The sequence below is a fragment of the Erpetoichthys calabaricus genome, chromosome 10, assembly GCF_900747795.2.
Source record: "Erpetoichthys calabaricus chromosome 10, fErpCal1.3, whole genome shotgun sequence".
NCBI lineage: Eukaryota > Metazoa > Chordata > Cladistia > Polypteriformes > Polypteridae > Erpetoichthys > Erpetoichthys calabaricus.
Genome location: NC_041403.2, coordinates 49525980 through 49541623, shown reverse-complemented (window position 1 = coordinate 49541623; position 15644 = coordinate 49525980). Strand labels below are relative to the sequence as shown.

General features: G+C 36.2%; 1 protein-coding gene across 4 annotated transcripts in view; it reads left to right on the top strand.

The window, feature by feature from the left end:
• miga1 (mitoguardin 1) overlaps positions 1-15644 on the top strand; it is a 106020-nt gene that overhangs the window by 6518 nt on the left and 83858 nt on the right. For 2 of the 4 annotated variants that reach the window (XM_028811186.2, XM_051933116.1), the window contains 2 exons: positions 3902-3973; positions 13765-13944. In XM_028811186.2, coding sequence (XP_028667019.2) covers positions 13846-13944 — 99 coding nt within the window. In that variant the 5' untranslated portion in view covers positions 3902-3973; positions 13765-13845. The remainder of the gene's footprint in view (positions 1-3901; positions 3974-13764; positions 13945-15644) is intronic. The other 2 variants (XM_051933114.1, XM_051933115.1) reach the window with 1 other exon arrangement.

Genomic DNA, 15644 nt, shown 5'->3' with positions numbered 1-15644 from the left:
TTAGCTGTTCCTGAAGGAATAAAGTAATATTTAATAGGTCAGAGTGTGCATTTTACCTGTACAGTCTCATTGCTTTTAGGTACCAGTGCAATGTTGACATACTGTTAATAACGACATCAGCATTACAAAGTGATAGCAATATTTCCCAATGCCTCAAACAAGGGAGGAAATAAAAGTGGATTAAATCAGTTAGCATCATGACCAAACCCCGATAGTTGATGAAGTGATGGAGCTTCATGGAGCTCAGTGCATTATGGTGACCTCAATCGTCAGTTGTGTGCATAGCTTCGTGGCAGTTCATGGGGCACGGCTTTACCACCGTATGATCATCATTTATGTACTAAAGTGCTCAAATGATTCACTGGAGACCAGTACACAACCGCTTAGAATGAATAAATATACAGTATTTGTAATCTGCACATATGTTGTTCACATATGTTTAAAAAAAAATGGAGGAAATGTAAGTAAGGTAATGTCAGTGCTCAAAAAGTTTTACATTTTGGAATTTCTGATTAGGGATACTCAAACTGTACAGTAATCTTCACAGTAATTACTATACCTATATAAATTGATGTCCTAATGAGAAGGAAGTAGATGTTGTAGTGGATTCTGCAGTGTCTACAATCCAGACATTTTACAGAAGCAATTAAAAAGGTTAATAGGTTGTTGAGTATTACACTTCAATGAATGGAGTATAAGTCGAGGGAGGTTGTGCTTAAGGTATATTATATACTAGGAAATCCTCATTCTGGAGTTCGTTGTACAGTTTTGGCCTCCATACTACAAAAAATACATAGCAGGGTTAGAAAGAGTTACTAGGCTCATTTCAGGCCAGAGAAATGTGAGCTATGAGGAAAGATTGAAGTAGTTGAACCTTTTTAGGTTAAGTAAACAGATTATGAGGTGATATGATCAAATTCTTACAGTACAGTGAAACATCCTAAGTTTGGTCCTGAACTACTAGTGTGGCTGCGGGTTTTCACGTCAACCAATTTCACAAATCATTGGGTTGGGTTTGTGTCTGATTTATGTAACTGTTTAATTAGCGTGCCCTTTTTTTCTTCTGTTTTTTTGCATTCAGAAAAGTGTGCAAGTATAATTACTTTTAGAAGAAATTAAGAAATTTGTAGTTTTGACATAGCTTTAAATGCTTAACTTTCTTTTACCTTTTTTTTCCTTTGTAGTTTGCTCCCTTAATTGCATATAAAAATGTACATTTTAAATGTTTGTATTTTATATAGTAAAAGTGAACTGAATAAAAAAATGTAATAGTTTCCTGTACAGTAGGTGATTTTGATCATGGACTGCTGCAGTGATTTAGTTCCCAAAACAGACAAGTTCATCTCTTCCACTTGTACACTCTTGTGGTTTAATTTCTGCCTTAGTATTTAAGTGTTTTAACTTTTCAATATTATAATTCAGTCTTGGCACAGTTTTATTTAATTCATAATAGCTAAATATTAAGCCCACAGCACCTCAACAACATTATTTTAATAACCTTGCATACTACATATTGAAAAGTCATTCTTGATTTTTTTTTTTTGTTTTATTTTATGATCTTCTATTGCTCTGAACTATATATTCAATGCTGTTTGTTAGGTTATCTCTATGCTTGAACCAATGCACTCATTGGTGTGTCCTTATGCACTTTCGATATGCATGGCCTCTGCTTTTCTTTAGGCTTCTTGAGCAACAGTACAAACCTGCGGTTTTGCATTGTGTGGGATGATCATCTGTTTATTCTAGCCTATTGTGTATGCACTCCAAGTTGTTGTTATTGTTAATCTAATGTTGCGGCTTTTATTGTAATCATACAACATCTGATACTACTGAAAGCCCAAAGTTCCTCAAAATTTGCTGGGGTGCTGATTCTTTTTAGGGTTTAGAGAAATAGGTTGTCATTTTATACCCACAAATGCACACACATTCATACTCTTACTAAAACTAACTTGGGATCAATTGCCAGGTCATCCCTTCATGTCTTTGGGCATGCAAGAGGAAACCCCATACTCCATCTGGATGAACATGCAAGTTGCACATGGACAAGAGAGTGGGTAAATCCATAAAGCAGCAATGCTACCATAGCACCATACATAAGACCTATTTTTTATACAGTATTATTTGCAGTATTATGTTTTCCAGTAAGCATTTCCATTACTTATTCTATATGGTTCTGTTTTTCAATGTGCTTATGCAGCTTTAAAGAAGTAGGTGATTTGTGGAATTTTAAATCCTTATTTATATGAAAAGTACATCCATGATGTCCTCTGTGAGCAGACAGGTGAAAGCAACGTGTTATCTCAGGAAAAATAGTGGCACAAATCTGAAATAAAACATATTGTTTCCAGTTTCCTTTTGTTGTCACAAATATGCCTTTGAAATATAGAAGGCATATTTTCTGAAACTGAAAACTTTACCAATTTAAAGTTGATGTATTTGGCAAGTTTTTAAGCATTTGTTTTCACATTTGGACTGATTCCCCATAGACCCCTTTATAAACTGCATAAACACATTATTTGTTCACATAGCATCATTCACATCATTCATTGGTCAAGAGTCCTGTCTTTAATTCATAAAGCTCATTCCTGTGTGAACATGTTTCTTCCTTGTACACTGCTCTGATATTTATGGAAGTATTTATTTAACAATATTGTAGCAAAAATGTCTGCATTTTATCCATTTTATGTATATGACTGGATGAATTGACATATAGATTATGGAAGATGAGTACTGCAAGGTTTTTTTAAGGATATTTTTATACTGTTGGCTATGGTGCAGATATGGTCTCCATAGACACGCGTTATGTCAGAAAGATTGTTATTTCTGTGTTCCATGAAAACATGAGATTACAAGTTTTTCTCAGCCATTTTTACAAACAACATGGGTAAATAACATATGAAAAAAATGCAGGTGAAGTATTCCTTTAATGTATGAAAACACTAATAGAAATAAACACCTTTCTTCTTGTGTCAGTTGCACCATTTGTTTCAGTTTTTTTTTTTTTTGCATAGCAGTTAATTTTGCTGCTAATTCAGTTTTGCAGAGGTCATTTTGTCCTCAATATTTATCCATTTTTGGTGTTTCAGTGTGGTTGGCAAACCTTTAAAAGTCGGTCTGAAAACACTAGTAATGTGGACAGAAATTTTTGAAAATGAAAATGGTGTTGTCAATTTCATCTGTGTTAGTGTGGACTAAGTGTTCGATTGGCTCTGTTTTTCAGAATTCTAGTTTTTGTATTAATACAATATAGTGTGAATACATATGCTTTGTATTTCATTGTCTCTTGATGGATACCTGTGAAAATGTAGCCTTAATCAAATAAGTTTATTTTTGCTAGTCATAAAATAAGCAAACAGGAATTTGCTATATGCAGTGATATGGATATAAATGAAATACTGTATATAACTAGCTTCTTGGCTTCATTAACTTTAATGTGACAGGTTGAAAAGCAAAAAAGCAGTAAAAATAAAATGAACTACAATATATGGTCCATTGAACTTGTCATTCAAGGCACAACTAAATATTACTAAAGAAAGGAAAATGGCTGTTGCACATGTTTAATGCTGTAACAAATTCACTTTACTGAAGGCTTAACCAAATAAATTAATTGGTGATGATTTGTGTGTTGGCTATACTCGATTAGTACCAAACTGTCAAACATTATTTTGTAGAAATTAAGCCTTAATGTAACAGTACTTTTTTATTATTACTTATTACTTCATTGCATTTTGTTTAGAACATTAGAACAATGTGGATGAGGGCAGGCCATTCAGCCCAATAAAGCTTGCTAGTCCTATCCCCTTAATTCTTCCCAAGTAACATCCAATCTAGCCTCGTAAGCACTTACTGAACCAATGCAAATCTCTCAGTAATGCAGCATTTCTCTTATACTTGCCAACAGACACAAACTGGATATCTACAGGGAGAAAATTCCATATTAACCAAAGTGGCAGTGTACTGAAACAGCTAAAAGGTAATTATTACATTAATGATATTACATTGATTAAGCATGCCTTTCAAAAGTGTGCACACTGGACCTTAATGGCTGTATCTTCTTTCGGATTTTATTAAAATCAAATAACATTCCATACAAATAAGTCAGGTTTTGCAAGACTTGGTTTGGAACAAATCAACCCCCACCCGTGAGAAAGAGAGCTAGGCCAGAGGGGAGTGAATCTGCTTCCTCAATGAAAATGCTTATTCTAAAATGTTATTGATTAGTTCCTGCCAGGTTTTGAAAAAGCTTTATACAGATCCTCTAAGTGAGAATTTGATTTTTTCCAATTTCAAATAGTATATAACATCATTTACCCACTGACTTAACATAGGAGAGTTAGGATTCTTCCAGTTGAGCAAGACAAGTCTATGTGCCAATAGTGAAGTAAAGGCAACTACAGTTTGTTTGTCCTTTTCTACTTTAAGCCCATCTGGAAGTACACCAAACACAGCTGTTAATGGATTAGGAGGTATTGTGACACCAAGGCTATCTGAAAGGTATTTAAAGATTTTGGTCCAGAATGATGTTAATTTGATGCATGCCCAAAACAAGTGGTCCAGTGAGGCTAGAACTTGATTATAACATTTGCAGGTTGGATCTTGCCCTGGAAACATTTTGAACAATTTTAAACAAGACAGATATGCCTGATATATAATTTTAAGTTGAATAATTGTATGCTTTGCACATATGGAGCTCGAGTGAATTCTGTGCATTGCAACTTTCCACTCCTTTTTCTGAGATGATGAGTGAGAGATCCTTTTCCCACTGTACTCTTGGATCTGTAAAATGGTTTTATATATTACGGAGATGCTGTCTGGCATAGAGGTAGGTGGGAAGTGAGGAAAATTGGGCAGGTTTTGTTTAACAAAGTTTCTAATTTGAAGGTAGTGAAAGAAATGTGTTGCTGGAAAGTTAAATTAGAAGTGTAATTGTTTGTAGGATGCAAAGACGTTGTCTATGTACAGATCTCTAAGTGATTTAATCCTGAATGTTTTCTAGACATTAAAAACTGTGTACGTTTGAGAGGGTGGAAAAAGGTGGTTCTTGTGCAGGGGTGCCACAGAAAAAAGCTTCTCTATCTTAAAATACTTCCTAGATTGGTTCCATATTCTGAGCGAGTGAAGCACAATTAGGTTGTTAGTATATTGGTGATGACTTGTACTTATTGGGGTACAAAGCAAGGAATATAAAGAAGTACTGCAGGATTTTATTTCTGATGTGAACCAAGCCTGTTTATGTTCATCTATTTGTGTCCATGTCCAGGTTTTTATAGCTTGTATATTCGCTGTCTAGTAATAAAATTGAAAGTTAGGTAGAGCCATGCCACCTTCTGCCTTAGGTCTTTGTAGGGTGGCCCTTTGGATATGTGGATATTTTGAATTCCAAATAAACTAGGTTATGGTTGGATCTAAATTCTTAAAAAATGACTTATTGATGTATATTGGAATGTTCTGAAATAAAAAAAGAAGCTTAGGAAGGATATTCATCTTAACAATGTTAATTCTTCCTGCTAAAGTGAGATGAAGGGTAGACCATCTATGCAAGTCTTGCTCAATTTTTTCCATACAGATGGCAAAATTTTGTTGATAAAAAGCTTTGTTTACTTGTGATGTTTACCCCAGGTATTTAAACTGATAAAAGGGAAGATGTCCAATCTAATAATGTGTGCTTGAGAATTCACTGGATAGAGCACACTTTTATTCAAATTAATTCTGAGACCAGACATCTTTTGAAATTCTGTTTTTGCTGGTAGGACTGCAGGCACAATATTTTGTGGATCTGATATATACAGTACCATGTCATCTGCATACAGAGAAATTTTCCTGTTCTAGTCCTTTTCTGATAATCCCCTTTATCTCATAAGCATTTCGACAGTGAACTGCCAGTGGCTTAATGGCGATTGCAAAAAGCAGTGGTGACAAGGGGCATCCTTGTCTGTTACCACGTTCTAGTTTAAAGTAGTCTGAAGTAATGTTGTTTATACAAACTGAAGCTTCTGGACTGGTATACAGTAGTTTGATCCATGCACAGTGTAGTGAAAAGGTAGTTCCATTCAACCATATCAAATGCTTTTTCTGCATCCAACAATAATAATATCTAATATCTAAATAATATTTAGACTTTGTGGGTGAATATATTATATTAAACAGGCGTCGAAGATTGGAAGCTAAGTGTCTGCCTTTAATAAATACAGTTTGGTCTTGTGATATTACCGAAGGAAGCACTTTCTCAGTCCTTCTAGCTAGGACTTTGTAGAGTATCTTAGCATCATTATTCAGAAGTGAAATTGGTCTGTATGATGGACATTGAAATAAGTCCTTATTTTGTTTAGGAAAGAACATAATTAATACTTGGGGAAAAATGTTTGAGGTAGAATTTTATTGTCTCTAGTTTCTGTAAATGCTGAAAATAAAAGGGGAGCTAGCTGAGTTGAGAATTTTTTTTATAAAAATCAGCAGGGTAGCCATCAGGGCATGCTGCTTTCCCACTCTTGAATTGAGTTTATATCATCTAGTAATTCTGATAGTGCCAGATGTTTATCCAATTCCTCTGTACTGAGAGTATCTATTTGTGGTGTCTGTAATACATCCAGAAATGCATTAGATAGTGTCTTATCTTCTTTAAACTCAGTAGAATATAAGGACTTATAGTAGTCTCTAAACATGTGCATTATATTTTTATGGTCAATAATTTTGTCTTCGTCTGTGTTGGTGATTGCTGGGATTGCATTGTGAACTTCCTGCTTGTGGATTTATTGAGCTAACATCTTATTAGCTTTCTCTCCATGTTCATAGTAATGATATCTTGATTTAAAAATAAGTTGTTCAATTTCTTTAGTTGTTACGAGGTTGAGTTCTGAATGCAGAGCCTGTCTTTTCCTGTGAAGTGCCTCACTTGGACACCTGGCATGTTCTTGATCTAATCTAGTAAATACACAGATTAGCTCTGATACCTTCTTGGTTTCCAATTTATTTCTGTGGGAAAGATATGAGATAATAATGGCTGCATCTTCTATTTCAATTTTCTGCATCATTATATAGGCTATGGAAGCAATAGTCTGCCAGATATACTGCCCTGTGTCATGGTAGTTCAGTTTTTAGAATATTAGAACAACCTAGCCAAGAGCATACCATTCAGATCAATAAAGCTTGCCCATCCTATTCACTTTATTCTTCCAAAATAATACCAAGTCTAGTTTTGAAATTCCCTACTCTCTACCACAATACTTGGTAACTTATTTCTTGTGTCTGTGGTTCTCTGTGTAAAGAAACACTTCTTAATGTTCGTATGAAATTTACCCTTAACAAGTTTCCAACTATGTCCCTGTGTTCTTATTGAACTTTTTTTAAAGCAACAGTCTCCACTGTACTAATTCCCCTCATAATTTTAAACACTTCGGTTATGTTGCCTCTTAATCTCCTTTTGCTTAAACTGAAAATGATCAGCTCTCTTAATCTTTTCAGATGAGGTCTAATCAGTGCATTATAAAGCTTGAGCACAGCATCCTTTGATTTGTATTCCACATATCATTCTATATAACCTAACATTCCATATTACTAACCGAGAATGGTAAACCGGATGGCATGGTACACGGCGATGGGACCATGAGACGTACTGTGCAGGCGCGTACGGCTCAACTAACAGAAATAGCAAATAAAACAACCACCATATTGTGAGTGGCACTACTGTGGAGTGAGGTTAGGAATAATGTGCTGCTTGGGATTGTACAAACCGCTGAACGCTTTACACCAAATTCAAACACAATACAGCTCAACGATACACACACGAGCCCACCTGGATAAGATCAATGAACGCAGGCGCCTACAACAAGCGTTAGAAACTGCGGAAGCAAAGCAGGCACGGGTTAAGACACTACGGGGTCCGCAAAGGTCCACAAAGATAGTACGGAATATATAAGAGCACACCGATCAAAAAAAAATCAATCGTGTAAAAGCACATAGTACACACAAATCATGTGCTCTCAGCACATAGAAAGCGTATAAGGACAATACGGAGAATAGAGACCCAAAGGCATTGGAGAAAAAAAAAGGCAGATAAGAGATTATGAAAGCAGTGGAATTCGAAAGGCTCAAACGAACGATGGCACGATACACGTGCAGACAAAGGTACACAATATGAAAGCAGTAAGATTCGAAAGTATTGTGGCGTCCCACCCAGGTTGAGGGCTTTTTGGTTTTAAGTGCGTCCACTATTAATGAACATTCATTAGGATTAATGAATATCATTTGCTGTCATTGTCATTCACTTAACTTCCCTAAAGAAACAACTGGCAGTACAACTAATGAGTTTACACGTTGTTGTCAAAGGGGTCAGGTTAGACTGCCTCCTTTAGATGAATATCCTGAATATCTACGGATGTTTCTAACTAACAATGTACCCGAAAGTAAAAACATTATGGACTGCATTAGATCCTACAATAGTTCATTTGCTTTTGCATGTACCGGGGTAAATATCAGGCCACCAGCTGGCAATGGCCCATACTGCTTTCGCGTATGTGGACAAATATTACATTGGATTGGAACAGTGCGCCCTGAGCCAAATCACGAACGCAAATATGCACAGATCTACGTGTTAGATCCAGATGACGCACTCTATCAACGATTTTACTACAAATGTTGTGTATAAAGAAGTATTCCAATAGATCCTTCTAATGTGCCATGCTATGGGTTCTTTACTTCCTTTGTTCGTCATCTACACCTTTACAATTCGATATATCTCATACATTCATCAATGTATTTCGGGTTACCCAACCCCGGGGGTAGGCGAGCGAAGCGAGCAGGGGGCGGAGCCCCCTTGTTCTGTTAGATTTCATAATGGTGTCTGAACACTGTTTGGAATGTTGGTAGTGACAATCCCACTATGTTTCCTTCTCATAAGGTGTACTTTCAGTTTTCAGACCTAACGTTTTTACTTCCTACATGTAATAATTTACATTTACATAAATTAAATTTCATCTGCCACAAATTTGCTCAAGCTTTTATGCTGTCTAAGTTTAGTGGAGTTTAGATTTTCGTCCAGTCTAACCAGCTTGTTATTTATATTCCTATCCAAATCATTTTTATATTTAAAAAATAACAGTTGTGCTAGCGCTGAATATTCTCTTTGAACACAATACTGACCCTATGAAGCTTTTCAACTGTTATATTAAAATGTTATAATATGCTGTAGTTGTTGTTTAAACTTGTGGAGTGTCTGTTATACTTGCTACAATGGAAGAAATGCTTTGTATCTAACTTTTTGCAAGATATATATTGTATATTTGTTTTCAGCAATAATTTTCTGCAAGTCATGGAAATTTGACAATGATTGTCACACAAAATTACTTAGAAGCACATATGAATGCAATTGAAAAAACCTAGAAAGGAAAACAGGAAACAAGGTAGATTACAAGATATGTAAAACCCAAAAAAACTATATTAAAATATAGAGATACTAGGAAGAGGCTTGTCCTTACATTGAGCAAGTAGTCAAGGATGTTAATTACCACTAAGAACTAAGATTTTGTTTCACCTAGGATGATCTAATAGTTGTAAAGTAACGTACAGGAGATCTAAAATGTAACTGAGAAAAGGGTGGGTTTCCAGGTGATATTTAAATGTATAAATGGATGATTGCTCATAAGATGTACTGTAGAGTTGTATGACCATTTGTTTAATGTTGGGAACTACAGTTTTAGAATCGGAAGAAGGCCCTAACAGAATAATAGGAAGCAATAGTGCTTCAGGTTCAATATTGCAGATTTTACATTAGTTTTGAATGTGATTCTTTATTAAACAGAAAGTTGTAATTTGACATTTTCATTATGAAGTTTCCAGCCGCAGTCACTGCCAATATATCCAGCCATCAATATTCAAAACTACAAAATCCAAAGTATTGATAAAATTACTTATCTACTAGTTATTTAACTAGAATTCAGCTTCATCTGCTCATATGCAAGTTTGTTTCAGTTTTGAAATATCTGCCTTAAGATCATCACTTCACTTGTCAGAATTGAACAGTACCAAATACTTTGTATGAATTTCTTTATTTACATGTTGTAGACAATACAGAATGTTCGTTCAAATGCAGGCTTCAAGTACACCAAAACAATTCTCATGTTTAAAATACTCAGTTGTTGAACAAAAATACTTGCCTGTTAAATGTACAGTATATGTCCTATGCAGCCCTGTGGATGTCTAAACAGAAGCACTACCAGAGTGATGGTGCCATCCAGCATACTGGGTGAATGTATTTCCCATGGAGGAGTTTTTTAGACTGTCCTTCCATTATCATGTTCACCCAACCGGGGAAGGTATAACCAACCATCCTGGATAGGCTGCTAGTACATCCATGCATATTTCTAGCACAATCTTTGTAATCTGGTAGCCTGTAAGTAAAAAGTAGTTAATCAGATTGTTCTTGTTATTCTTCTACAGTATTACAGTCTTGTTCAGAAATAAACCCTTTACTTAAGGTTCTGCACTGATCACTCTAAATGTTGACTGGCTCTAAAGCAGTTCTGAGGTTCGTGATCACAACTACTGCAACTACCGCTTTTGTCTCTGAAGTAGCTAGGCCTCAATTATCACACTGGTTGTTTCCATTTTCCATGTGGTGGCTCTTGCTTATTGGAATATTTGTCTTTGCCTTTTAGACCAGGTCTGGTAGAAATTAAATGTCATGTTTATGACTTTAAACTTCAGCAGTTGTAATTTTCAAGTATTCATTCTTGAAGCAATGCTGTCTTGATGGTGACCTCACAGCATGGTTATTTTGCTGCTATGTCTGCAATGCTGATTTTTTTCTTTTACAAGGCTACTTAATTTACCGGTACTCAACAAAGTTGTTAATATAAAATTATCATTTCATATGTATATATGTATACACTTCATATATACAATTTTATACAATTTTAAGGACCACTGTAGTACGGTGGCAAAGACGAAATGCTTTAGGGAAGGTTAGGAAGCTGTCCAGGACTCTAGGTCATTCCTTTTGTTTTTCCTATCAGATTTTGCTTTTATTTTCCAGGATATTGCAATCTATTGCTGCTGCTGTGGGAGGTTTTGGAAGGTGGTTTTCCTTGCAGACCTTCTGTTGGGGAAGTCCTTTTTTTCTTAACGCATGATCAATTGTTCTAGAGGGACAGTAAAATATGTCTCAGCTTTTGTGTCAGACATGCAAAATGAGGGTAGCTCCCAGTGGTGATGCTTGACAGTTAATTTGTTTTCCTTGGTGAAATGGGAACAATGTCCATGGGAGGCTTGAAGACCAAAAAGTTCTTCAGCGTTTTAAAAATAAATCTTTTGGTTATCTCAAATATCAATCAAAAGATGACTACTAAGGGAATATTTTTGCAAGGGTTGTATGGGATTTGCACTAGTAGACACCTTTGACCCTGTGTTAAGATATAGCGGGTTGGACAATGACTGTCTGACTGACTGACTGACTGTATGTATTACAGAATAATAGAGTGGAACAAGTATGTATTTTTCAGTTAGTCAAGTGGTGTTGTACAGTTGCCTTTGAAGCAAGGCACAGAGAAGTGTGCAAGTTTGGCAGTGCTGGATTTGTAACTTACTTCATCAAGCATTGCAAAAGTACTACAGCCACAATGTTCTTTAAAGTCATTACAGTATTATTCATGACTTTACCAGATACAGAGAAAATGTAGAAATTTGTGCATGAACATTATCACTTTGCTTTGAAACCTGATTTGATAAGTATTTAAAATATTACTAAGAACAGACATTTGAATTGAAGATGGGCCTGTGTTTATTTACCGCTGTATGCATGAAAATCCAAGGTGTGAATAGAAACACTTTACAGTAATCTCTCACCTATCGCGGGGGTTACGTTCCAGAGCCCCCCGCGATAGGTGAAAATCCGCGAAGTAGCGACCTATATTTATGTTATTATTTATACATATTTTAAGGCTTTATAAACCCTTCCCACACTCTTATAAACCTTTCTCACTCTCTTGTTAACCTTTCCCACGCTCTTATAAACACTTCCTATGCTCTTAAACACTTTCTACATTCTTAAACACCTCAGACCAACACTGCACACTGCACGCAGCGATCAGACGTCAATGTGTCTGCACTCGCTTTGTGAAGGGGGGCAGCTGAACTCATGCTGAGCAGAAATGGACTTTGTGCTGCTTCTGCCAAAATGCCTGCTTGTCTCTCTGCGCGTTCGGAAGGAGGAGTGTGTGTGGGTGTGTGAGAGCTGAACGCACCTTCGCTCAAACCCCCCCTCCCCGGAAGCGCAGTACGCTCCTGCCACTTCGCATTGTCAAGGGGGTGGGGAGCTGAATGAACGCTAAGGAGAAGTGGACTTTGTGCTGGCTTTGTGCTGCTTGTCGCTCTGCGTGTCAATAATTTTAAGCCTGTACATCACCAATTTTCCTGTCTCACTGTCTTGTCTTGCGTGAAGTTAAAATGTTTTGTGAGATGTTACTCATATCCTTAGCCCGACATCCACATATCATATGTGTTAACAAAGTGTGTTTTATAAGTGTACATGTGTTTAAAGCATGTGGGATGGGTATTTTAAGGCTTAAATTATAAAAATGTTTATTTATATGGTCTTTCTATATCGCGGATTTTCTCCTGTTGCTGATGGGTCTGGAACATAACTTCCGCGATAGGCGGGCAATCACTTGTATTTAAAAACCCGCGAAGTCGTGAATCCGCAAAAAGTGAACCGCGAAGTAGCGAGGGATTACTGTAAACCGAAAACATTTAGAGTTGATAATTCTGTGTACTTGTAATTATAATAATTAATAAACATTATTCAGTACCTCTGTGAGTACTTGTTAGTCATATTTTTCCTTGCCCAGTAGATAGATAGATATAGATAGATAGATAGATAGATAGATAGATAGATAGGGGTAGTGCATTAAGAAATCAAAGAAATGAAAACTCATTTGTTGCTTTTACTAATTGTTATCTGTACAACATGCACTAAGGTTAGGACTGAGCTAGTTAGTGTGTTGATTATATAACAGACATTAATGACAAGTACCTTTGTGTATTTTGTAAATAGTATACTATGTGTGAACTGTGTTTTTACTGCATGTATTATAGGCAGTTAGTTAGCTGTAGGTGGGAAATTTTGGGAGAAAATTGAAGTTGCATCCTTTTACCAGTAACATTTGTTTCTCACTGTATTATTTGTCATTATTGAATGTCTCATCAGGCAGCATTGATTTTGGATCACAATCTTATACATTGTGCATCACAGTACTACCAAGGAAAGAATATGTGATTAAAAACAAAGAAATTAGGCTTTGCAGTACAGTGTCAATTGTAGGTAACCAACCAACCAACCATCCATCGTCCTGCCCCTCTTATCTAGGACAGGACCACAAGGCAGCTGGAACCTGTCAGAGCAAGGCAGGTAACCAATCCTGGAAAAACTGCCACATGTTATCTGCTTATTGCTTTCATATTCTTCATATTTTTAGAGTCATTTGTCACTCCTTATTTCATTTTTAAAATTACATATTGCCTGCAGTTGTTGCCAAGACAAACCTGTATTGAGCTATTATTCATTTTTCTCATTTCCACTTTCATCTGTCTGCTGCCTCCTGCTGGCATAGACATTCATCTAATCTGCCCTTAGATATGTTTATTTTTGGATAACAGAATACATTACTCACATATACTGTATGTAATTATGCAGAATTCAAATTTTTTGTCAAGTGTTACTTCTGACTTTTTATTTAAAATATTTTTTATTATTATATTTACTTTATACTACAGAAGGACTTCACACACTTGAAAAGTACCCTTGGACATATATAAATATTCTGCTGCCTCTAAAGATTATGGAAGGAAAGAACAATGGCCGAAGAAACACTTAACAGCTCACAGTCTTCCTTTAAAGCTGCGGTTTTGAGGGTGGTTGGTGTACCGGTTTCTTTCTACAACAGTTTTACTCAGGTAACTGTATCATTAATTGAAAGATATGTATTTATTTATTTTTTCTCTCATTTAATGGTTATTCCATTAACAGATTAATTTGGGAGTATAGTAATTTTATTATCCATGTTAATCCTGATCATCTTCAAGTGTTTTTATTGAAAGGTGTTAGGGGATGAATATTCTCCATTACTAATTAAATTTGAATATCTGAAGACGCAGATATAAATCGCCAAAACTGTTTTCCTTTCTAAAAGTACAAGAAACCAAAGTATTTTCATTGCTTTGTTTTAATTAAAAATGGAAACGTTTTAAAGGATTTTAAAAAATCAACAGTCAATTGAATTTGTAAATAGCAAGAATTTGTGCTTCAGTTTGTCAGTCTTGTTTGGTTATCCGATTATGCTTTATTTGTCTATACCTAAACATTACAAAAATTACGCACACACACACACACTTGCATATATTGCAAGTTATTTTGCAGTGGGAAATGTACTAAATATAATTACATGAACGAACTCCTTTCACAGTTGGTTATGGCCTTGTGTCTAGTGCTACCAGAATAAACTTCAGTGTTTTGCAAACCTGTATTGGAAAACATAAATATGTGTAATGAAATAATGAAATAAATTGCAGAATTTGTCATTCATTTAATGAAAAAAGTGAGCTTGGGAAATGTATAAATAAGATACTTAAAATGTGTTGGTATCCAGTTCAATTACATGACACATTCCTGTTTGTGGGAGAAAAAATGCTTCCTGTGTTTAGTAAGCTCAGTTTTAATTGAATTACCCAATTTTAAGTTTTTCTATTTTGCTTGAAGAATTAATTATGGAATAACTGTTATTAATACAGCAAAAGTTTGGGACTCTTTTGTGATTAATCTTTATTTTGTTATTGTGTGTGAATATGAGGGGTGGTGGTGGTGGTAGTGTTCTAATACTGCTATACAGTGGAACCTCGGTTCACGACCATAATTCGTTCCAAACCTCTGATCGTAAACCGAATTGGTCGTGAACCGAAGCAATTTCCTCCATAGGATTGTATGTAAATACAATTAATCCATTCCAGACCGTACGAACTGTATGTAAATATATTTTTAAAAATATTTTTAAGCACAAATATAGTTAAGTACACCATAGAATGCACAGTGTAATAGTAAACTAATGTAAAAAACATTGAATAACACTGACAAACACCCAGGCTCACTGCTCAGCTGCACGTACAGGCTCGCTCTCAGCTGCACGCGCTCTCTCTCTCATCAGCACATGAGCCTGCCTGCTCTCTCTCTCTCTCTCTCTCTCTCATCAGCACACGAGCCTGCCTGCTCTCTCGCTCTCTCTCTCTCTCTCTCTCTCTCTCTCTCTCTCTCTCTCTCTCTCTCTCTCTCTCTCTCTCTCTCTCTCTCTCTCTCTCATCAGCACACGAGCCTGCCTGCTCTCTCTCTCTCTCTCATCAGCACATGAGCCTGCCTGCTCTCTCTCTCTCTCTCTCTCTCTCTCTCTCTCTCTCTCTCATCAGCACACGAGCCTGCCTGCTCTCTCTCTCTCTCTCTCTCATCAGCACACGAGCCTGCCTGCTCTCTCTCTCTCTCTCTCTCTCTCTCTCTCTCTCTCTCTCTCTCTCTCTCTCTCTCTCATATCAGCACACAAGCCTGCCTGCTCTCTCTCTCTCTCTCTCTCTCTCTCTCTCTCTCTCTCTCTCTCTCTCTCTCTCTCTCA